Source organism: Trichinella spiralis, assembly GCF_000181795.1.
Source record: "Trichinella spiralis strain ISS 195 chromosome Unknown Scfld610, whole genome shotgun sequence".
NCBI classification, from domain to species: domain Eukaryota; kingdom Metazoa; phylum Nematoda; class Enoplea; order Trichinellida; family Trichinellidae; genus Trichinella; species Trichinella spiralis.
The window spans coordinates 516,252-539,629 of record NW_003527549.1 but is presented as its reverse complement, the minus strand read 5'-3'; the positions used below and the strand labels follow the sequence as shown (position 1 = coordinate 539,629).

Sequence of the window (23,378 nt, the reverse complement as noted above, 5' to 3'; positions counted from 1 at the left end):
AAGCTTGCTGCGAACGAGGATCGTTTGAACCAATTGTTGGCAGAACTCGAGGAGTTGTGCTTAGAGTCAGCCGACGTCCGCGAGATCAAGGAGCAGATCTCCCTCACGGAAACGATCTACCATGAGTCAGACGCATTCCAAGGTGAATTGGTATTGGACTTGGATGGAGAAGAGCGTCAGTCCGCGATAGAAGACTGGTCAAAGTGGCGAAAGCTGTTCAGACAGCGGAAATCCCGAGCGTGCGCAATAATTGAGGAGGCGCACGGAAACCGTCCCATGGGCATCGACAGCGATGATTCTTGCAGACCGGCCGTCAGGGCCGGAAACGGGAGACTGCCGGAGATGAAGCTCCTGCAGTTTTCAGGGAAAGTTTTGGAATTCCCCACTTTCTGGGCCCAATTTGAGGCAAGCATACACAACCGAAGCGACCTGGATGCCGCCACCAAGTTCACCTACCTGATATCCAGCACTGAAGGGAGAGCGCGGAGCTCCATTGAGGGAATTCCGCTCACTGCAGCCAACTACCCGCAGGCCGTAAGTATTCTCAAGACCCGCTTTGGCCGGCCAAGAATGGTGGTGCGCGAACACCTGACGGCACTGTGGAAGTTGCCAGCGTGCAGCGAGATGTCGATGCGTGGCATCCAATCACTTGTGGATGAAGTGACGAAGCATCTGCGCTGCCTCGTGGCACTGAACAAGGATCCATTCGCTAGCCCTCTCCCTTTGAGTGAGTCCATGATGCCAATGGTGAGGGATAAATTCCCTCTGGAACTGCTAAAGGCATGGGACACGAAGCTAGGGCCGGATGCAGGAGAAGATGAAGACAACCTCCAGAAATTCCTTGAATTCGCTCAATGGCAGGCGAATTTACTCACCAAACCATTGGAAGAGGACGGAGAAAGGTCGGTAGGAAGGTCGGAACATCGAAGGTCCCCAAGGAAACTGTCGCGTTCCACATGGAAAAACGCGGACCGTGTCACATCTTCAGCTGCTGCATTGGCAGTCGCTGCCCTTGGAAACTGCCCATTCTGTGAAGGTAAGCACAAGGGTGCCGTTTGCGAGAAGTTTACAAGGGCAGACCTGCCGAGGAGGATGGTCATGGCAAGATCCAAGGGCGTTTGTTTCAAATGTTTGGAGGCCGGCCATCTGGCAAAAAACTGCCGTGAGAATCGAACATGCGCAGTGGATGGGTGCGAACAAACTCATCATGAGCTGTTGCATTCAAGCACACCGAGGGAGTCGGCCAACCGGACGGAACCAAGCAGCGTGCAACGAGGCATGCTGGCCAAGGGAAATGGCAAAGGGGCTCTCCTCCAGATTGTGCGTGCACGTGCGTATGGACCAGATGGGACTCACGCGGTAGTGAACTGCCTCCTCGACACCGGTGCGCAGGTATCTTTTATTCGGAAGGACATTGCCGAAGCCCTTGGCCTCACGGGGTTTTACGAGAAGGTTCGACTTGAGTCAGTTGGTGGTAGCTTGGCGCCACAGCGACGACTAAGAAGGGTGGAATTCAGTCTGGGAGCCGACAGCGTCGCGGATCAACCGGCGTTGAGACGCCGCGTTGAAGCGTTGGCCATTCCCCGTATTTGTGGAAAAATCCCCCATAGCATGAGCTGCTCGCTGAGTAACAAGGACAAGGACGCCGCTCGGACGGAAGTTGGGCAGCAATCAAAACCGCAGCGACCGCTGACGATCGACATACTGATTGGTGTCGATCATTATTACGATTTTGTCACGGGCCGTATGAAAAGAAACGCGACCGGCTCGATTGCTCTAGAAACATTACTTGGCTGGATAATTTGTGGAAAACCCCATTCAAGCCCGAGTAAGGAAGCGAGGGTCCTCTTGACGAAAGTAAAGGAACCGACAGACGCTGCACTGCGAAAATTTTGGGAAATCGAAGCAATGGGAATTACCCCAGAGGATGACGTCGCACCTGAGGATACAAGGATGATGGAACGATTTGAGAAATCCCTGTCCTTTAACGGAGAGAGATACCAAGTTGGTCTCCTGTTGAGCGAAGGCCAACCGGACCTTCCGGTCAACGTCAAACAAGCCATGCGCCGGCTAACCACGGTTGAGCGACGCCTAGCACAAAGTGACAAGGACAGTTGTGATTACTCGTCAACCATGCGGCGGTATCTGGTGAACGGCTGGGCTGAACCAGCAACAGAGTCCGGCCCCCCAAAGCGCACATGGTACCTCCCACACCATGCGGTCTACAAGGGAGAAGGCGAAGAACGGAAATGCCGCGTGGTGTTTGACGGCTCAGCGCGTTACGGAGAGACTTCATTGAACAGTCAGCTGGAGGCTGGACCCCCCATCCAGATGGACCTGTTAAGGCTCTCCTTCGCTTTCGCCGCTTCCGGGTTGGCCTACAGGCGGATATTGAAAACATGTACCTCCAGGTTCAAATCCGAGAAGAAGACCGATACGCTTGCTGATTTCTCTGGAGAGACGAGACACAAGAGGTTTGCAAGTACCGACTCACCAGGGTGTGTTTCGGTTTAACTTGCTCCCCATTCTTAGCCGTGAGCACCGTGAGGGTGCATGCCCGACGACACCAAGCCACAGCACCACGAGCGGCATCAGAAGTGCTGTGCAACATGTATGTGGATGACTTGGCAACATCCTGTGAGTCACCTGATGAGGCAAGGACGCTGGCCACCCAGCTGGAAGAGCTGATGGCATCTGGAGGGTTCCACCTGCATAAGTGGGCCAGCAATGAGCCGGCTGCACTCAGAGCGATCCCAACGGAGAGGCGATCGACCGAAACCCGGTGATGCCTTTGGAAAACCTTGGGAATTTACTGGAACCGTTCAAGGGACCACTTGTCCTTCATCCCTCCGAGAACACCGAGCCGTGACGGCCGGGATTCCAAGCGCCAGATGCTAAGCACGGCATCCAGCATCTTCGACCCAATGGGCTTCCTGGCCCCTTTCATGGTAAGAGCCAAAATCCTATTTCAATCTTTGTGGCAACTTGGAACTCTTTAGGACGAACCCTTGCCAGATGATGTGGATCATCTATGGGTTAAGTGGAAACAAGAACTGGAAGAGCTTCCACTCATCACCGTCCCTCGAGCACTAGTACCGGTAGCGCTGGTTGAAGCCAAGCGTGTTGAGCTCCACGCGTTTTGCGATGCATCAGAACTGGCCTACGGCGCAGTGATTTACTTGCGCGTGGAAGCCTCCGCTCCGCTTGCGTTAGTGAGTTTGGTCACTGCAAAATCCCGCGTCGCCCCCATAAAGCGATTGAATCTCCCAAGATTGGAGCTCATGGGGGCCTTGGTCGCGGCTAGGCTAGTGCACTACACGCAGAGAGCGCTGAGTCTGCCGATCCACTCTATCACGTGTTGGTGCGACAGCGAAGTTGCTCTGTCTTGGGTAAGGTCGGCAGCCAGTCGCTGGAAACCATTTGTCCGAAATCGAGTCGAAGAGATCCAACAACTGGTGGAACCGGCGTCCTGGAGACACTGCTCAGGAAAGGACAACCCGGCTGACTGGTTGAACCGGGGCGTGACTGTGACGAAACTCGCAGAAGGAAACGTATGGTGGCACGGGCCAACATGGCTTGCAAGACCGCAGCAAGCATGGCCGCGGAGACAGGAAAATCACGAGCGCAACCCTCTGATTCCACCAGGGGAAGAGCGCACCTCGAAACATGCCACTTGTACCTTAATGACCGTACAAACCACCGAAGAACCCTTACATCCGGGTAGGTATGGTGACATCAAAAAGTTATTCCGAATCAGCGCCTACTGCCGGAGATTTGCGAAGAACTGCCGTTCCTCAGTGAGCGAACGGCATGTCGGCAACTTGACCGCTTGGGAGTTACATGAGGCCGAAGAGATGTGGGTCCGACGGACACAAGAGGAAGAGTTTCAAGCAGAAATTCAAGCTCTGGTGCGCCACGGTCGTGTCGCAGAGCACAGTCGCATCAGTCAACTTGACCCTTACCTTGATGAGCGCGGAGTGCTACGCGCGGGAGGTCGCCTGGGGAATTTAGACCTGCCAGCATCCGTGCAACACCCAGCAGTCTTCCCGGGAAACCATGATACATCCCCACTGAAGATAACCCGGCGGACCTTGCTAGCCGAGGTTGTAGTGTGAAGAATCTCTCTACTTCACTGAAGTGGGGGCAAGGCCCGACCTGGTTGCGAGGTTCCCCCGAAACCTGGCCGGAAGCCGAAAGAGAGGAAAGGATTAAGAGCCTAGAGGTGTTCGAAAAGGAACGTCGAACGACTGCTGTATTGGTGACGGTCTCACCGCCGCAGGATACGGTCAATGTCATCAACCCGGGTAGGTATTCCAGTTTTGAGAGGTTGATCCGAGTGACCGCATGGTGCCGACGTTTTCGGCATAGTACGACCCTGCCTGCAAGCTCAAGAAGAACAGGAACTGGGTTGACGTTGGACGAGTTGAAGGAAGCTGAGAGAATTTGGATTCGGCAAGAGCAGATCCACGCCTTCAGTTCGAAAGAGTCTCTGGATAAAGCGATGACGAAGATGTTGTGCGGTCTCAACCCTTTTCTGGATGAGTTCGGAGTCTTGAGAGTAGGTGGACGTCTTGGCAGAGCTCAGTTGGAAGAGGAAACCAAATTCCCAGCTCTGCTCCCTCGAAAAGGGATGATCGTGGATTTGTTAATCAGACGGGAGCACAATCGACAGTTGCATGCCGGTGTGGCTCATACTCTCGCGGCATTGAGAGAAAGATTCTGGATTCTTCGTGGTCGCACTGCCGTTAAACGTGTTCTTCGCACGTGTGGGATCTGCCGACGAGTGGCAGCGCGTCCGTTCCGACAACGGATGGGTGATCTGCCTGCGATAAGAGTGAATCCAGCGAGGCCGTTCAGCAATGTTGGTATCGACTTTGTTGGAACCCTACTGATCAGAAGTGAAAGTTCCAAATATGTGAGCAAGAAGGCTTACATCTTCCTGTTCACATGTATGGTTGTGCGAGCCATACACTTGGAACTTGTCCCGGACCAGACGATCGAGCGCTTCCTACGTGCTTTGCGACGGTTCGTCACACGTCGCGGAAGCAGTTGGCCCCTTGGTCAGATCGTGGAGTTGCTCACTGGAGTGACGGGCTGGCAAGGTCGGCAAAGGTCAAGACCGCGACAGGCACCTTGTGCAGATGGATCCGCACCCTGGTCCTACTGGAACCAGCCGAAGCTTATTAATGGGCTCCACCCATTAAGGGGGGAGTCTGTTGGAAATTATTCTACAGTGAACCTGGTGGCCTGTACTTGAGCGCGGGCTACGGTAGGTTACGATAGAATGACGTCATAGACGGAGATAGAAAACTAGTTGCGTGCGTATCGTAGCGTGTTGTGTTGTGTTCTGTATTGCGTGGGCGTGTTTGTCGTTATTTACTGTTTGTGTTGTGGTTTATCACTACACCGTTGGTCCCGTTTCTAAGACTCCATCTTCGCTTAGTAAAAGCCTGTTTACACCTATTTGTCTTGCTTCGTGTCACGTTCGGAAACGAACGTAGCTCGGATTGCGGCTAGATAATCATTGTTGATTTGATAAAAACTACAGTCCGAATAAAAAATATAGTCCACTAGCTTTCAAGCGACAACGATTTTGCCGCTAACAGCCACATTCCAGCTGTGTTTCTCCTCGATTTTGGTCCTCCTGAGTCTTTGATGATTCTAGCTTTAGCCACACTTCGCCGAGTTTAATTTTGTCACCTAGGTCTATCAACGCTCTTCTGGGCTGTAGAAAATCTATGCCCAGTAAACATAGGTGGGACAGGCTTCTTGCGACGATCATTGAGTGTCTGGTCGGTAACTTGTCCCCGATGTTGATGTCCACCTCTGCCGTACCTACAGTCTCAACGCGCTCTCCGTTCGCCGCCACAATTTGTCTACTTCCGTACTTGCTAATTATTACATTACTGGCCATGTTAAGTTCAGCTTCTCGGATCAGGCTGATAGCCACGCCGGTGTCAACCAGCAATTTCAAACTACGGCCGTTTACCTTCCCTGATAGCTCTACAGCCCACTTCGTATTCACGCTTAATATTGCTGTTTTCTGGGTAGGTTTCCTCCGGCTTTTAATGACGGGTTTTCTTACCTGCTCACCGGTTGTACTCGGTGGACGTCGCTCTCTTCTGGTCTTTGACAACGGGCAGGACCGACGATAGTGACCGCTTCTGCCACAGTTCCAACAGACTGCTTCAGCCAATCGTTGAGGAGGATTCGCCGTCCGGGTTCGGGGCTGTTTTAGCTGGACCGACCGAGTTAGCATTCTGCGAAACTCGTTCACCAGCTTTTCAATGTCTTGCCGGCAATCCACAGTAACCGCTAATGCTTCCGGCACTTCCGCTCTTCTTCCTCTAGCGCTGTGGCCGCGCGTTCTTCTGCGGCCGCTGCTGTCAATCCACTTTTGGCGACGCCAACACATTGTTTGCCTGTAGCTACTCGATCATTCACATGGCCAACTGTTGCACCGCTTATCGCTGACCTCATTCTGTTCAGCACCGTCTCCTCCTGTCGCGCTAATTTTAGCATCTCAGCTAACAGCTTCCAGACGGGCGAACCAACAAGTGACGTCATCCTTCTCTGTCAACATGGACAGAGGGGGTAACCACTGAGTGATTCTCTGTTGTATCCCACTTCCGTCACCAAATGTAGCGCCCTTTTGCTCCTTCTTATTAACGTCATCAAAACGAGATAACTGTTTATTTCTCAACAAACACAGCTCACCGACACCGTTCGAGATAAAACACACACGGTCACGTGTTTTCGCACTACCGTACTCTCACACCGATCCTCAGGTCCAAATGTGCCTGATACAGTAAACCAGGGATACGGGATCGTGCTCCAAGATCAGCTCGGCCTTCCTGATCTTATTCCATTATTTTGTGAACTCTCGCTTCTGCCTTCCTTGTCCGATCCGCTTCTAGCCAATCAGTGTTCCGCAGAGTTCCTTCTTTGTCGACAGGTGGCGCCTCGGCTTGTGGTCTATAGTGATTTACCCGTAATAATAATTATGACTATTGTGTGATTTCTTTATGTCTAATTATTTGTGACCCGTTACAACTTTATCTGTCTTGTGAATGCGACAATGTTACCACGAGAGTGCGAACCCGGAAAAAAGGGCAGCAGAGCCGGCGGAAGCCAAACGGAGGATATGACCGCGCGGAGGAACCTGGCGGTCGACACAAGCCGTCGTCACCTAGCGATGACTGTGATAACAGTCCGGATGGAGTGACGAACGAGCCCGCCCGAGAGACCGGCTCGTTACATAAACAAGTGAAATAATAACCGATTAATGCAATTTACGTTTGTCAACAAATAAAAATTTTCATATATAAATGTATATTAAATTACGCTTTCATTTTTGTGAAACAATTTAAAAGCATAAATCTGTGAATATCTAGTATAATAAATGTTACTTTTTAGCATAAATGGTAAAATTAAAAAAATATGTATTTTAATTAATTTAAAACTCTTTTTATATTTATACTTGCTTGGCTTACTTTGCAAAATGATCGTGTAAGCAATAAGCAGGACAATATCTACCATATATAAATTTCCAAATTATACTACTGTAGTTTGTGTTTTTCACCATATTGGTCGTTTGGTGGAATGGGATCTGTGTTAAAAATTTAAATTCATAATTTTTTACATGATTAAAGCAATTTGCAGTGTAATTTTTATTTTTTGAAATATTCAAAGTATGAGAAAAAACTGTTTTTAACCAAATGTTTTTGTTTTTATCCTGTTCTCTTTAAATATCAAAGGTGATTATATTGAAAGAGCACTTTAAAATTAGCTGCTTTAAATTAGAAAGAAGAATTAGTATAATTATTGATTGCTCTGAGCTTGACATTCATGCCCATATCGATGATGGTTTGATTATGATGGTTAGTTGATGAAGTCTATAATTGTCTTTTCAGCTGTTCCATTACTGGCGGTACATTTACCTGCTGACTTAAATTATAACTTAGAGATCAAACATTTTAGTAAATCTTTACTTTATAAAGCTGTCGTTTAACGGTAAGCAAGTAACTTTACATTGTTTATTGTCTTGAATGATGCATTAAATGAAGAATATTATTTTATTTTATTTTATTTAGATCAGAGAGAGAGAGATGTATTTGCTTATGTAATTAAGTGCTTATAGTTGATAAAACAATTTATCCCTGGGCAATCAATACCTGCACTTCGCATTCTGCACATAGCTAAATTTTTACAACTGAGCAGTTTATTTGATAGAACAAGATGTTGTCATGTTTATTTAACAGAATAATGGCATGGCATGCATGTGCATGAGGCAGCGAATTATAAACGCTTATTTCATAAATTTTCAAAACAAATGTTTGATTCATCCTTAAAGATGACGTACTTGATTGAACGTTAGCACTTTCACGCTTTTATTGCTTATACATCTGTTCGACTGTGGAGTTGTTGAAAACATCTTTACAGAGCAAGTCTATTCCACTGACGTAAAGGTAAACATTGAAAAATTCGATTGAAAAGCACTGAAAATCACAACCCAATTTCCATTATTGTTAATTAAACGTCGCTTATGCGTGAAATTGAACGCTGAAACGAAACTATCCATATTCTCTTTCATAGTTGTACTGTTGTTGACTGTATTACATCCGCTGCACTATTGACTGTGCGACTCCAGAAATGGAAGCAATGCACAAGTACGGTGTGAGCTTTGAGCTATGGCTGCAAGAATCGCTTCAAGGACAGGCTGAACGTTTCTTGAGTATCACAAAAGTTGGCGATCCAGATTTGCTAATTCTCTACTTGCTTCCGTTCTTATCGGCAATAAATCGATCTCTTTTTCTACGGTTTGTTCTCGCGACAGCAATATGCGACATGCTGAACAACATTATGAAATGGTTAATTTAATGCATTAGTTCTTTCTGAAAATTAACAAATATAATTTTTCAGGATGTTACACGGAGAAAGACCTTATTGGTGGATACATAGCAGTGGAGCTTATGAAGTTGTTCCTGCTCTTCAGCAGTTTCCTTTAACCTGCGAAACCGGTCCAGGTATGAACTGTTGATTTTTCAAGAAGAAAAGATGCAATCTGTTGTAGTAAAATGTTTGCGATAAACAGTAGTTTTACTGACAAGAATTACAATTTATCTATCTGTTCACTGCTATTATTTTATTTTAATATATTATTATAAGTTTATTGCAACAATATTTACTAAAATTTTGTTAATATAAGTTGGTGTAATGTCGAAATTTTAATTTCGTTTGTCTGGATTTTAAATACAGTAAAGTGTAATAAGGTACTAATGAGTACGGTATGTCAGAAAATTGTATAACATTTAAATAATGTATTTGAAAAAAGTGTTTGTAAAATGTAAATAAAACTAATCAACACTGTTTGCATTGTTTTTCATTGACAAGTGATTTCCCTGTTTACTACTTTATAAATTATGGTGAACATTACTTTTAGGAAGTCCAAGTGGTCATGCAATGATTACAGCATCTGTTTGGTATATCATTGTATGGGGATATGTGACATTTATTGTTGGAAGATCACGGAAACGGTATTGATAATGCGTACTGATATTTATTGTTTTATTATTCATTTTTATTTAGAGCCATTCTTACCAAATCCGCTTGGTTAATCTACTTGTTATTGCTTATTATGGTAGCTGTTTCAAGACTTTACATTGCAACTCACTTTCCACATCAGGTTATGCTTGGATCTATTATTGGTATGTATATGTAGCGTTTTATTGTTATACTTTTGTTCTTTTACACGAATTTTGCTGTTGTACGAACTAATTAATTATCACATTTACTTTTACATTTTATTTTTGTTGGAATTTCATCATTATATTTTGAATTTGTTGTTCGGTAATGTTTTACAGTTTTGCAAATGTTTTAAAGAACAGAATAATTTGAAATGCCTTTTTATGAGAGTGATTGATTATTTTTTGTATAAAGTGAAATAATGTATTTTTTAGGATTCGTAATTGGTGTGTATTTTACGCGTTTTCCCGTCGAAATGCTTCGTATGAAACATTGCTTTGCTCTCGCTATTGTTCTCGTTACTACAGCATTCCTTGTTTACGTATTTATGATTCTTTTGGGTGTCGAACCCGACTGGTCAGTTAAAATGGCAATGAAATGGTGCCAGAATCGAGAATGGGTCCATTTGAATACGACACCTTTGAACGCGCTGTTCCGCGATACAGGTGCAATTATTGGCCTCGGATTGGCGGTTGAGTCTCGTTATTTTCTTCAAACATTGCACAACATGCATCGCGACGGAAGTGAAGTGATCACTGCTTTGGTTACATTTATATTAGTGCAGTGCTGCGCTTGCATACCAAGATCTTCTCATCATCTCGGACTTTATTATTTGGGAACATTTGTGCAAAATTGTTGTATATCATTTGGATCAGTCGCTCTGGTACCGTACGTGGTGAAAATGATTTGGAATTTGAATCAAATGCCTGATGCAAATGCAGAACCTAAAAAAGATCTGTTGCATCGGAGTCGCCGGAAGCTGACTGCCTGTTTCTGACGTTGATTTTTGCAGCTTTTTATTGTTTTCACTGTTTACTAACAATAAAATGGTCTTTGAAAGAAAATACGAGCACTTTATTTATTACACGAAGTATTTATTTTCTTTGCAACTTGTTAAAGCTACGAAAAGATCAAGATCAAGCCCAGATGTAAAACGAAACACCTTGGAAATAGACGTGTCCCTTCGTTCCTCTAAGTAAATCAGTCACTTCGGTACCATTTTGCAGTTGCAACATTCCCAATCTTGGGTGGAAAAATTCATATATTGGAATACTGGAACCGCATAAATTGGGTCCGGAAACTGCGTAGCCGATGATTCCTAAATCACGATAGCCGTCACGTAGTCGCTGTGCAACTAGCAAATCGTCAACGATGTAATAATCCATGGTGAAATGATTTGAATACAAATGACGAATTGGCTTCATATGTGGACAATTTGCATGCATTTCTTTTCCAATTTTTCCAATGACTCCCATCGTTTGTGCACCTTTGTTGATTTCATTTTGTACTGCGGCTGCATCGACAACGAGCATGTTTGTCGTTCTGGTGTTATGATAGAGTCGGGTCAGAGTGACAAGATTTCCTAAATTTTAAATTTACCATTTCAATTTAATATGTAACAACTAAAGATGACTATCTAAACATTTGAACATACCTGGTAGTGAACCACAACTTGGAGTACTGTTAGCTGGTGGACTTGACCAGATGTAGAATTCAACTCCTTGGTAATCCTGTCTTCCATAACGGCCGGCAAGAAGACTGCTTACGTCAGAACCGTTTTGCAACTGGACAAAGCCAGATGGATTATGGAAAAATGTGTAAACAGGTACGGTAGCGCCGCAAAGAGCGGGTCCTCGAACGGCGTAGCCGATTACACCAAGATTTCGATAGCCTTCTTGAACTCTTCTTGTCATGACGAGTTCATCTACTAGGTAGTAGTCAGAAGAGAAATGGTTTGTATACAGATGGTAAATTGGTCTCAGATGAGGGCAAGACGAGGTGGGCGAAGTCGCTACCTCTCCAATGACACCAATAACGTTTCCTCCTTGACGTTGTGCTGTTTGTAGATCCGTTTGGCTGGCGACAAGCACGTTGCTGGAAATTCGATTGTTCCATAGTCGTGTTAATTTTTCCAAATTAGCTAAAATTCAATTAAATTCAATTAAGTTGAACATTTTAAAACACATACAGATCATGTGTAAAAAACGCCTACTCGGCTTAGCAGCACAACCAACACCAACAGTGAATGCATTATTTGCATTATTTTTGTATATGTCATCTAACTGTGATGAGCCTGTAAATTGAATTTCACTCAAAAATTATAGCACAAACATAAAGCTTCTTTGCTAAAAATTTACAGCACAGATTTGAAGTGCAAACGCTGAGCGCTTGCGGACATGGGTTGCAGGGTCTTCCAGCTTGAAACGGTTGTCGAGATACATCTGCTCTGTATGGTGTAGATGAAATTTATGTTTTCAAAAGTTAGAAAAGTAGATAAATCCATTTACCGAATGGTAAAGGCGCAGACCGCCAAGTAACCTTCTTCAGCCGCTCTACCGGGAAGAATGTTTTTCACTGAATTACATTTTGCAACTGAACACCCTATGCCTTCGGCTTCATACCAAAGCAACTAAAAATGCAATGTGTAGTAAGTAGATTTTCAAAGTAGATTGATTAAACATTGCATTTTAAAAGTTGTATGTTGTTGTAATTGCACATTTTATTTATGACTATTTATTTCCGTAGAGATTAATTTTAAATGAATTATAAAAAAATGTTCTTTATTCTATGATAATATGGGATTCTTTATCATATCAAATCCATTGTTTCATTTTCATTACTCATGAATTTAAATAAAATTTGAATATCTAATTTTATTTTATTCTATTTTATGTAAATTTGAAAGAAAACAGAATTACTTGTTTATAATTGTCACAGCGTTGTCCAGCCGTGCAAGTATTTTCATTGTGTTTGTAATCTAGAGAACCTTCATTCCAAATGCCAGTGAGAATATCGTCTGCAGTGGGCATTGTATTTTGAAAGTAAAATGCAATGCCATGTTTGAAATCATTTTTTCGTTCCATATCGCATGTTTTTGCAATTTCATCTGCATAAGCAATCAATGTGGAGTCGATTTTTCTCTAAAATACATTTTATTAATATTTTACATTTCAATATTAATAACTATTTGAACAAATTAGATTTCTAAAAATTAAAATAAAATGAATTACCAAACATTGAATAAACGTTCCTTCTACTAAGCCTCTGAAGAAATTAGCTCTTTTAAGAGCGTTTTGTTGAAACTGTGGTTGCAATTGGACGGATGTGGCTAAAATGAGATACTAAGTGCGTGACTTAAATCATAAAGCAGTAAAAGATATTTTTAGAAAACACACCCTGACTGTGGCATAGTTGAAATGTAGTGAAAAGAAGAGCAACTAAACTTGTTAACATTTTTGTCAGTAGTTAAAATTACTTTCGAACGATACAGTCGAATACCAAAGTATCTAGATATATATCTGTATATGTATATATATATATATACATGCATGTGCATCTGTTTATGTATATCTGTATATATATGTATAGATATATGTATACTTAGATATTCGCATATCAAATAGTAGACAGAAGTGCATAAATTTCAAGATTGTTTGTTTACATTTTCGGAAATAGTAATCAGCCACTATAACGATTACTGATTTAAAATTATGCAGTTGTTGGCCATTGAAACATAAACTTTAAAAGTCAAATTTAAATGCAAATATTTAATTATGGCTACTCTTTTGGTCATTGCATTGCGATTGTGTGCATCGGAAGCTTCTCTTAAAATCTTTCAACAACATATTGTGTATTTGCTTAAATTATCCGTCGACCAGGCAATTCATTACTGGCCAAAATATCTAACTAATATCTAAGGTGACGTAATGTGTAAATAACGGCCATTTATTGCGTAATCAAGTATTCCAATCTAGTAATCAATTGCAACTGCTTTATTTTACCAAATTTTTTATTTGGAAAACATACTTAAAGCCTGTAAAAATTAGCTTTATTAATGTGATATTGTTAATTTTAAAAAATGCATTTATTAATAATATTTAGAAAACAATTGTAATAACTTTTAATAGCAAGTTGTATACACTTGTAATGCAGATTATTCTTAAAGTTTGTTCATTTGAAAATGCAAAATTATTTTACCATTAGCGTTCAATTTCAGTTTGTACGCATATATAGTGATAATAAATTTAGCAGAAAAAAGCGATATGATTATTGAATTATTAAGTTGTAAATTAAGAATTGATTACTGAAGCAGATGCATATTTAATGTTTCTCATTGAAAATTCAGTTTCAGTAACAGTAATGGATGAATGAATGAGGAATGAATTTGTCTGTCTGTTTGGAAACGGTTGATTTTATTTTTAGGATATGGGAAACATCAGTCAGATAAGTGAATGCAACAAAATGTTTCCATTCCATTGAAATTCGCTGAATTAGGCTGCTGTGGACTGAATGAATGAGATTGTCAGTCAGCGTTTTTGAAAATGTCGATCACATTTCTCTTCTGATGAGTATTCTGATTATAACTTTAATCAATTGCTGTTCTCTATAATGAAACACGCCAATTCACCGATTTTGGGGAAAATATAATTTTTTTCACAACAAAAATTTCAACATTATCCTTTCATTATTGTAAAGCTGAAGTTAAGTTGAAACAAAACGATCCAACAGATTGTGCGTTGCAAAACTGCGGTGTTTCAACAAGCATCCCTGAAAATGTCATATTTGAATGATTGTAACTTTTCAAATTGAACACGCAATTCCTACCCGCCAAACATGCGCTTGTGAAAGCAACTGCACAGCCTGCAATCATGGCTTTTAATGCCAGCCGTGAGACTGTCACACGTTGTTCAGAACAGACGCTTGCATAAGTTCCAAGTTGAATTCCGATGGAGCCAAGATTTGAAAAATTGCACAATGCGAACGTGGCCATCATTTGTGCTCGGGCCTAATGAAATTTTTGAAATTCACAAAATGAATGCCATTCACGGTTGCATTTTTATTATTGGAAAAATAAATGCTTTTTCCTCTTTTTTTTATTTTACAAAAAAATTGAAGATTCATAAATAAAAATACTTGAATTAAAATAAATAATTACCGACAGCTTCCCAGCTTTGATAAATTCTCCAAGTTTTTGAAAAGCAATAAATTCATTGAGCACAACGTTCGTTCCCATCAATTCAGATACAATTAGAGTTTCAGCGATTCGTTCTTGCATATTTGTCTCATCGCTGACTCCCATCAAAAATGCAATAGGAAAAAAAATGTAGCTTAATATCATCTACAAAAGACAACTTTTACAACGCGTAAACTACAACAGTTTGCATTTATCATCACTTCCAATGTAAGACCCTCAAGGCCGACCATAGCTCCGAGCCAACTTATGACAGCATTGACAAAAGCTAGCAACGATATGAAAACCACCAAACATGCACCGTTTTCCAAAACAACCATAATTGCTTCAGAAGCTCCGCTTCCAATCGCGTCAAGAATATTTTTGTATGGGCTAAAAAACTCAAAAAATGAATGAAATCAAAAGCAAATTTAAAACTTGAAATTCTAATTCTAAAATGACTGTATATACGAAGTAAAACAATAAATTTTATTTTTCTCGAAAATGTAACCTTTTTTGATTTGCAAATTCGCTTATGTTTGTAGATTGCGATTTTTCCGTTTCTGGATAAAACAGTTTTGAACACGCCAAAGATGCTGGAGCTGCCATAATACTAACAATCAGAAGATATTGAGGGCAAATCTGAATTTTGGAAAATTGTTTATAATAAAATACTAATATAATAAAAAATTATTTAATAATTTTGCAACTTCAATTTGTTTGTGCTATTTAAATTTTCCTATTTCGAAAATGAAATTTTCAATAAAACGTATTAGAATAAATATCTATGATTGAGTAGTTTATTTCGAAATAGAAACACAATTGTGTAGCATTTATTTTGTATTTTGTTAAAAGATGCAAATTTAAAAGAATCTGCAATAAAATTGGTGAAATTTTCATTTATATATTTAAATTTGACAAAAAATGCTCCTAATTACTATATAATTCATTATTAATGTAAATATTCTGTTCAACTGAGAAAGTTTTACATAAAGATGAATGAAAAATTTACCCCAAAAGATGAATAAGCTGCGAACATTGAAGCTGCAGAAGTGCCAAAACCAGAGCAAAGAATTGCGAACATTTCCGAATTGGTTTGTACTGGAAGATAGGGAGTTATCATGATTGCCGTCTCGCACATTCCAAGAATTATCGATGCAACTGCGTGCAGTGATTCAGCTGACGTTGTGCGTAAAGTGATTTGCATAAGCCAAGCGAGCTTTGCCAAAACGAATTGCATGACTCGAAGGTGATATAAAATAGCGACAACGGCAGAAAAGAACATGATGGCTTGCAATGCCTGAAACATGCGTACATTTAAATGCGTAACGTTTGAAATTACGACACATGCAGAGTAACATACAGAAAACATGAGCACAGGATCCATTCCACAAATCATAGGTGGACGAGTAAGAAAGCCGTAAACAAATGTAGCGCCTTCTTGAGAATAATCCAAAAATATAATCACTTGATCTGAAATCCATTGGAATGCTTGCATTCCATTTTTCCACTTTATGGCAATTATACCAATCATAAATTGAATTCCAAAACCCCAGAAGACTGGTCTCCAATTTACCTGAATAGCACATATATAAATTTCAATTTGGATGTTTAAAAAAGAATATAAAGAAAAAGAAAGAAAGGTTACCTTCGAAGTATGTTCTGAAAATATGTACAACAATGCAACAATTGTTATAAAGCCAACCAGAGAATTTAGCCTTTGCCATTTATCCCAAACGCTGACCAAGATAATTGCCAAAATAGCGAGTGCAATGATAGCATAAAGAATTCTAAAATATCAGAAAGTTATGAACAAAAAAAAATTAATAAATTGTGGTCATACATTTGCAGTGACTTTTTGTTTTTCGGTTTGCAGCGTAACGCTAAAGTTGAACAGCAATGTTGAGCAATGAATTTTGGAAAACAATAAGGACGCAGAACTTTGTAATAAAGTACAAGCAGCCATGCTAGAATTGTAAGCACCACAATGGCCAACGCATTTTGGAAACTTCTCGCAATGGCAAAACCAAGATAAATATGATAAAGTATCAAAAGTAAAATTATGAAAATAATCTTAAACAGGCGCTTCTTTTTTTCATCCAGGCGGGGAAAATATTTGTTGCATCTAGTTGAAATGGATTTCAGTGGACTATGGTTATTCGATTCCATTTTTCCTACATCAAAAGAATCTTCCGTAGACAATGACGACGATATACGCTGTTGATCATTATTCTTTTCGTCCTTCAAAAGAGAAAAGCAAAAATGAAAAAATTTTTTAATCTCTAAATAACAACTGAAAAATTAATATATATTATTGAAAAACAACTGTACACACAGACACACAAATTATATACCTTTTTTGTAACGCTTATTAATTCAATGTTTGTCTGGTGTAATTTAAAATTTTTTTGATTCGAATTATCAAGAGTTAACATTTATTTCGTTGGTGCGTTTCAGCTTATTTATTCGGACGACTGATTTGCATGCAACAGCAGCTTATTTTCTAGCTCTTGTTGTTGGAAAAGCTTTCGATTATTGAAAAATTATTTTATCAGTTTGCTTCTGATTTACTTAAATATTTGGGTTGAAGAAACCAGTTGAAGCATCATTTACGGATGTGGCAGTGCATTTTGGCATATTGAACCTGTTTCTGCACAAAAAGGTGTACCATACATATGCATATTGGAATTGTATGACAACAAGCTCAGCAAATACACGACATGACTGACCAATTTGGAAAAATTCACATTTGATGAATGAATGAATAAAATAAATCATTTTTTTACAAAAAATTAATTATTTTTTTAAACCACTAATTTCAGTTCAAAAGGAAAACCAAATCAAGGAAAAGCTGATGAAAAGGAAATGGATACTGATTGTTAATTGCGAAATTGATTGGCAATTTGAACAATAGAAAACAAATTAATGAAAAAAAAGAAAATACCACACATCACTTGTGATGCTTGCAACTGCATCACTTTCATCTATACCAATAATAGCACATGTTTATTGTAAAATAAAATTAATAATAAAAATAATTCACGCTGTAAATTGTTTGACAATTCAAACGTCAAACAAGGAACAAGTGATCAATTTCATAATTATTCTTTTCTAAAAAAAAAGTGGCTTTCACTTTTTAGCTGTTTAATACAGACTGCGTTCCGTGTAGCTAGTTTTTCTACTGCACAATATGTGCTGCAAATGGAAATAAAATCAAAAGCCTATGTTGAATTCATTTGAATTAATAAGGATCTTCTTATATGCGCAAGTATAAATTTAAAAGTACAACGATTTGCATTAATATTTAACTTTTTAAATAATATGCTAATTGCAAATTGCTTTTTCATTGTCGTTATTGGTTGCGTTTTTCAATACTTTTCAATAACATTTAATTTATGTGAATATATAATATAATGAATTGTCGAAAATTGATTAAATTCCTTGTAAAATTGTAAACTATGTCACATGCATACAAGTGTTGAATTTGTAAAAAAGGAAATTTTCAATAATTTCAATTATTAAACGGTACATTTCGACTGGAAAGTTTTTCACAATAAATATGGAGTTTATTAAAAATTTTCACTTCTGTAGTGTTTTATGTTTTTCTGTTCTTCGAAATAATCAAGAAAAATCGTTCGAGTGAATAAATTTAGATGACATGAAAAATGGCATAAGAAAAATTTCAATATCACAAAAAAATATTTTGTTATTATTATAGCAATATGGTGTGTAAAATTCATTGAAAATGCATCGGAGAAACAGTTTTAAAAAGTGTTTTTGAAAAACAAAGTTGCTAGAAAAATTTTGAAAAATCCACATCATTGCTGTACACATTTTAATGAAAAGTGTGTACAAATAACGACTGTATATACTTATGCCACAGAAACACAAATTGCACTGAAATGCTAAATATTGGGTTAATTTTCACAATTATAAATTTTATTGAAATAATTTTTCTAAATTTTTATTCTTCTGAAATAAGTAAAATTTAAAATCCACAGAATAATGAAAAATAAATTAAACGGGTCATACATACATAACCATGGCCGTTTGAGATCGTTATTTAGAACCTGTTTGAATAATCGAGTAAGTGTTCTACCTGATCAATTGTAAGTAATTATGCTTTGAAATATCAAATTTATCATTTTTTTCTTAACAATATGAGTATTTCACGAAACATTGAAATTGAACATGAAATTAACATTCATTATTGTTGATGATGTATCCATTGAACCAATAAAAAACGCATAACAGTAATAATAATTAAACAAAAAGTCAATATATTTTAAATTTCCACAAATAAATCATGCATTAATAATAAAATTCGAACATTCGAAGAAAAACATGAATAATTTGTTCAATTATGCACGAAAATTTGACGTATTTGAAAAAATAGCGTAGATGTAACTTTTCAAGTTTCAAAATAATTTATTGACATTGAACGTTACGAAACAAAAAAGAAAACTTATTCAAAATTTATAAATGTACAATTATTATTTTCTATTCTGAAAGTAATTTGCATTATGAATAAAGTTCGTACAAAATGTGTTTCTTGATTATTCATGATATTCAAGACAATCTTCTATGCTCAACTTTTTCTTTTCCAATACTCCATGCAATTGTATCATCAGAATAATGCAAACCAAAAATAAATTGCACAATAATTTTGCATACTGATGATAATTATATATTTTTATAATGACATACATTTTTCTTCTGTGCAACTATTCTTTTTTACTGAACATGACTTTTAAAATTCGTGAAATTCTGTGCAGTATAAGTTGTACTTTTAAATCAATTTTTTTTCAATTAAAATGCAAATTATACAAAAACATAAAATGTAGTTCTTTATTATTTGAAATTATATTCATAGCATGACAATTTAGAAGTTGAAAACATATCAAAAGCTGAGCACTAACGTGTTAACCAAAACAGAAAGATTTACTGCTAACCAAACGAACCTTGATTTCATTATTGATACCTATCAATGAATAACAACACTTCTTGCCTTTTGCGTTGACCATTGTTCATGGATAATATGCAAAAATCACAGTCGTGCAATTTTTTGCCTTCCACCTCAGCGCATATCGTCCTTACATATATTATTAATTAATAATAAATGAAAATTCATTTTAAACACACGAAATGGTTGATGAATAGGCAAACAAGTTCGACAACTTACTTCGACAAATTAAACGCTGAAATGACTTTAATAATTTCAATAATGATGATGATAATGATACTTTCAATAATTTCATCAATTAATTCCACTGAAAATATTCTCTGAAAAAATAATAATAATAAAATTCCATTATTTTTCAAACTGTCTTTCCTTGTTGTATTTTTGTACCACTTCTTTAAAACAGAATCACTTAACACTGCTCATATCATTGGTAAACTTATTTTTGTTTGTTTTACCAAAGTAAATCACAAACGTAACAACAAACAAACAAACAAAATTTTTCATCTACATCATTTTATAAACCTTTGGTTTAAACAAAAATTATTTACAAAAAATCAAATAATTTCGTATATCTATCTTCCTTTAAACAAATAACTTTTTTCTTCAATTTCGAAAATTATCCATAATTAATTTTCATTTTCTCTGCAGTTAAATACAATTGATACCGTCGCACTGCAATAAAAATAAACAATCAATACGGTGCATGATGCAAAATCTTAACGTCAGATAATTGCCTTGCAATATGTCATACTTTATTTTAAACTTGTTATACGTGGAGTACTTTTTATCAAAGCAGAGCGTATTCGAAAATAACATTCAAAATCATCAAGCATCTTTTACAGAGTGCAAGAAAAAGCATACTGTAATCCTGTTCATTTGTGGAAAACACAACCTTCATATTCGTGCAAAAAAGTTCTAAACTAATTTTTAAAAATTTTATTTGACCAACAAGCATTTCAAAAATTAACTTAACGCTGCATTAGTTTACAAATGATTTATCAAATTACCAAAGTTACCGTTGTATTTAAGTAATTGTAATAATTTAAAAAGAAACAAATACCAACATTGATCATAGATAAACTGGTGATTCTTTGCAAACTTTATATTCACGCACGAATTTCAATTTCTTTAATTTAAACGTTTCGATCTCTTAATATTATTCATTATGCAAATAAGTTACGGGCATTAATTAATATAAACCAATGAATACTTTTTGAATCAATTAATGTTCAGTTATATTAAAAAAAACTCAAACAATTAAAATTCAAATTCAATCACTTTTGTTTTAATGCTTGACAATTTCATTAATCAAAAATGTCATTTGCATGGTTTTCATTTTATTTTCCATAATTTCTCCAAATGGTTCTCTGACAATTTCAGGAACATCACACCATACGACGAATAAGTTTATTAATATGATTTTCACGATTGCCAGCATCACCACCTTCGACAAAATGACGACCTTTCTTTTTCCAACCGCCATTCGGAGTGTTCAGCTGAAAAATGTCAAGCATTTCTCAATACACAAAACAACAAAGAAATAATTAAAACTCCATAATTTTCAATTTTTAAAAAGCAATATTCAAAAAATTATCATAAAAAATTTGTACTACTCAAGCACAAGTTAACTGACCAAAACAAAAAAAAACGTATGATAAATGTTACAATAAATTTTTAAATTACCTTAAATGGCCATAAAAAGTTAGTAGCTCGTTTAAAATTTGGTCCCACTGTGTAAATTTCGTGTACCAAATCTTCCATACAGATAATGTGGTATTTGCCTAAAATGAAATATAAAATAATACATCATAATTCAAAGCAAGCACACATACCAAGTTTCTTCTCAATCATCAAATTATCAGTAATTGCTTTTCGCTGACCATCAATTTTTGCAAAACCACGTTTATAAATAAGTTCTTTGACTGACTTTAAATTTGGATACCCCCACGCAACATAAGGTTCCACTACGCGAAGCATATTCAAAATAGGTTTGTTTATTTTCATGAAAACACCATTGTTTATTTGTCTCAGTCGAAACAGTTGCAAAATTTTCCTCACACGAGGATGAACACCATTGATACTGAAACATTGTTTATAAAATATTATTGCATACATTAATTTTAAAATATATCATTAATTTGTCATAAATAAGTCGTGACAGCTTAATATAAAATAAAGTAAAATTCAAAGTTCAAAAAAAATAAATTTTTCAAATAATCAAATTCGATAAATAAAATATATATATATATTACCCCTTTATTCGGATCACAAAAGCCAGTTTTGGTTCGTCAGGAACATAGAAGCAATTTTTCTTGCGTGCCAAACGATGCAATCGAACTTTTTCCGCAGTTATTTTATTGTATTCTTGAACGTATTTTTCAGCACGCTTGAATATTTGACGACGTTTCAATTTCAATTTCTAAAATATATGACTAGTTAGTTTAATATTTATTATTTTAAAGATCAAAGATATTACTTTTTGCTCACGACGTGCTTTCTTGACTTTTTCAACATAAGCTAAAGCTTTTTGCTTTCTTCTTTTCAAAACAGTTTCTGGAACCGATTGCACTTTCTTTTCACTAAACAATGTGGAATATAAAATATAATATAAAATCGTAAACTTTTATTTTTACCTCGAAACGGCCATTCCCGAAATACGTAACGGCTAACGATGTGCTTCAATATGCAAATACAAAGAAATATAATTACAGTATTTCTATATTTAATAAGAACATCTATTATAGAAGAACTTAAAAGCTGTCACATATGAATATATAAATGTTATTCAGCTTATACCCGCTTAATAAAAACTCTTAATTATCCATGAACAAAGTTTTTTATTCAGCATGAACAATTCACTCTTTTTATCAAAAAAATCTTTGAAAATAAAGTTAATTAAATGAACAAAATATCAACTAATAAAAAGCTATTTAAATACATCGCTTTTAATAAAAGCAAAGACTAATGTAAATTCCACGCGTTTACAGTATATGACTGTATATCTTCAGATTTTCAAGTACAATTGTTTATTATTTTGATAGACGTTTATTTATAGCTTAAAAGCTTCATTATATTTTATTATGTCCATTTATATTATATTATAGTAATTTATAGATTATTAATTATAATATTTTTATTTAAATCATGTAGACATAATTTTATACTTTATCATACAGTGTTTATTTATTATATACTTGAAGGTCTTTTGCCAACATGGTAGTAGACGGTAGGTCTTGGTTGTAAAGCATACTACTGCAAGTATAGCAATGGGTCGTCGACCAGCTCGCTGGTAAATTACTTTTATTAATAAACTTTTTGGCTAAATAATTGCTTTTTAATAACTGGATATTTTTATAATTAATGACGCGAAAATTTTAGCTATCGTTATTGTAAAAACAAGCCGTATCCAAAGTCGCGGTTTTGTCGTGGTGTACCCGGTAATTGTTGTTTATTCATTAAATAATTATCTGTCTGTTTATATGTATATAATTAATGTGTTTTAAGATCCTAAAATTCGAATCTTTGATTTGGGCAGAAAGAAAGCAACTGTTGATGAAATGCCTTTGTGCGTTCATTTGGTATCGGATGAATTTGAGCAGATTTCTTCCGAAGTGAGTATAATTGTTTTTCACGTGCATGTTAATTTTCTTAACATGTGTTAAATTTCGAAGGAATCTATTATTCATGCAAGTAAGGTTTCTCAGTTTATTAGTTTTTGAG

At 37.4% G+C, this 23,378-nt stretch overlaps 7 protein-coding genes across 7 annotated transcripts; 2 read left to right on the top strand and 5 right to left on the bottom strand.

Annotated features, from left to right (window-relative positions):
• Positions 1 to 342: 342 nt before the first annotated feature.
• On the top strand, positions 343 to 4,115 carry Tsp_09963 (putative transcription factor COE1). Its single transcript, XM_003370704.1, has 2 exons — positions 343 to 2,508; positions 3,000 to 4,115. Exons 1-2 carry the CDS (start codon positions 343 to 345, stop codon positions 4,113 to 4,115), a joined length of 3,282 nt encoding a protein of 1,093 aa, XP_003370752.1.
• Positions 4,116 to 5,599: 1,484 nt separating this feature from the next.
• Positions 5,600 to 6,259, bottom strand: Tsp_09962 (zinc knuckle protein). Its single transcript, XM_003370703.1, has one exon. It carries the CDS (start codon positions 6,257 to 6,259, stop codon positions 5,600 to 5,602), a length of 660 nt encoding a protein of 219 aa, XP_003370751.1.
• Positions 6,260 to 6,523: 264 nt separating this feature from the next.
• Positions 6,524 to 7,539, bottom strand: Tsp_09961 (hypothetical protein). The gene is made up of 6 exons (XM_003370702.1): positions 7,481 to 7,539; positions 7,345 to 7,390; positions 7,150 to 7,250; positions 6,882 to 6,975; positions 6,815 to 6,854; positions 6,524 to 6,771 (listed from the first exon to the last, which is right to left on the bottom strand). The coding sequence occupies exons 1-6, from the start codon at positions 7,537 to 7,539 to the stop codon at positions 6,524 to 6,526; spliced, it is 588 nt and encodes a 195-aa protein (XP_003370750.1).
• Positions 7,540 to 8,652: 1,113 nt separating this feature from the next.
• On the top strand, positions 8,653 to 10,522 carry Tsp_09960 (putative PAP2 family protein). The gene is made up of 5 exons (XM_003370701.1): positions 8,653 to 8,819; positions 8,923 to 9,026; positions 9,443 to 9,536; positions 9,589 to 9,707; positions 9,960 to 10,522. Exons 1-5 carry the CDS (start codon positions 8,653 to 8,655, stop codon positions 10,520 to 10,522), a joined length of 1,047 nt encoding a protein of 348 aa, XP_003370749.1.
• A 139-nt stretch (positions 10,523 to 10,661) lies between these two features.
• Tsp_09959 (pathogeneis-related protein 1B) lies at positions 10,662 to 12,554 on the bottom strand. The gene is made up of 4 exons (XM_003370700.1): positions 12,444 to 12,554; positions 12,064 to 12,154; positions 11,180 to 11,665; positions 10,662 to 11,107 (listed from the first exon to the last, which is right to left on the bottom strand). The coding sequence occupies exons 1-4, from the start codon at positions 12,552 to 12,554 to the stop codon at positions 10,662 to 10,664; spliced, it is 1,134 nt and encodes a 377-aa protein (XP_003370748.1).
• A 1,655-nt stretch (positions 12,555 to 14,209) lies between these two features.
• Positions 14,210 to 16,193, bottom strand: Tsp_09958 (solute carrier family 28 member 3). Its single transcript, XM_003370699.1, has 6 exons — positions 16,059 to 16,193; positions 15,708 to 15,995; positions 15,270 to 15,337; positions 14,884 to 15,088; positions 14,350 to 14,530; positions 14,210 to 14,292 (listed from the first exon to the last, which is right to left on the bottom strand). The coding sequence occupies exons 1-6, from the start codon at positions 16,191 to 16,193 to the stop codon at positions 14,210 to 14,212; spliced, it is 960 nt and encodes a 319-aa protein (XP_003370747.1).
• A 3,236-nt stretch (positions 16,194 to 19,429) lies between these two features.
• On the bottom strand, positions 19,430 to 23,114 carry Tsp_09957 (eukaryotic translation initiation factor 2C 2). Its single transcript, XM_003370698.1, has 12 exons — positions 23,056 to 23,114; positions 22,971 to 22,977; positions 22,853 to 22,944; positions 22,135 to 22,237; positions 21,911 to 22,077; positions 21,491 to 21,738; positions 21,342 to 21,439; positions 21,050 to 21,154; positions 19,939 to 19,978; positions 19,878 to 19,893; positions 19,677 to 19,787; positions 19,430 to 19,481 (listed from the first exon to the last, which is right to left on the bottom strand). The coding sequence occupies exons 1-12, from the start codon at positions 23,112 to 23,114 to the stop codon at positions 19,430 to 19,432; spliced, it is 1,098 nt and encodes a 365-aa protein (XP_003370746.1).
• Between the last annotated feature and the right edge of the window lie 264 nt (positions 23,115 to 23,378).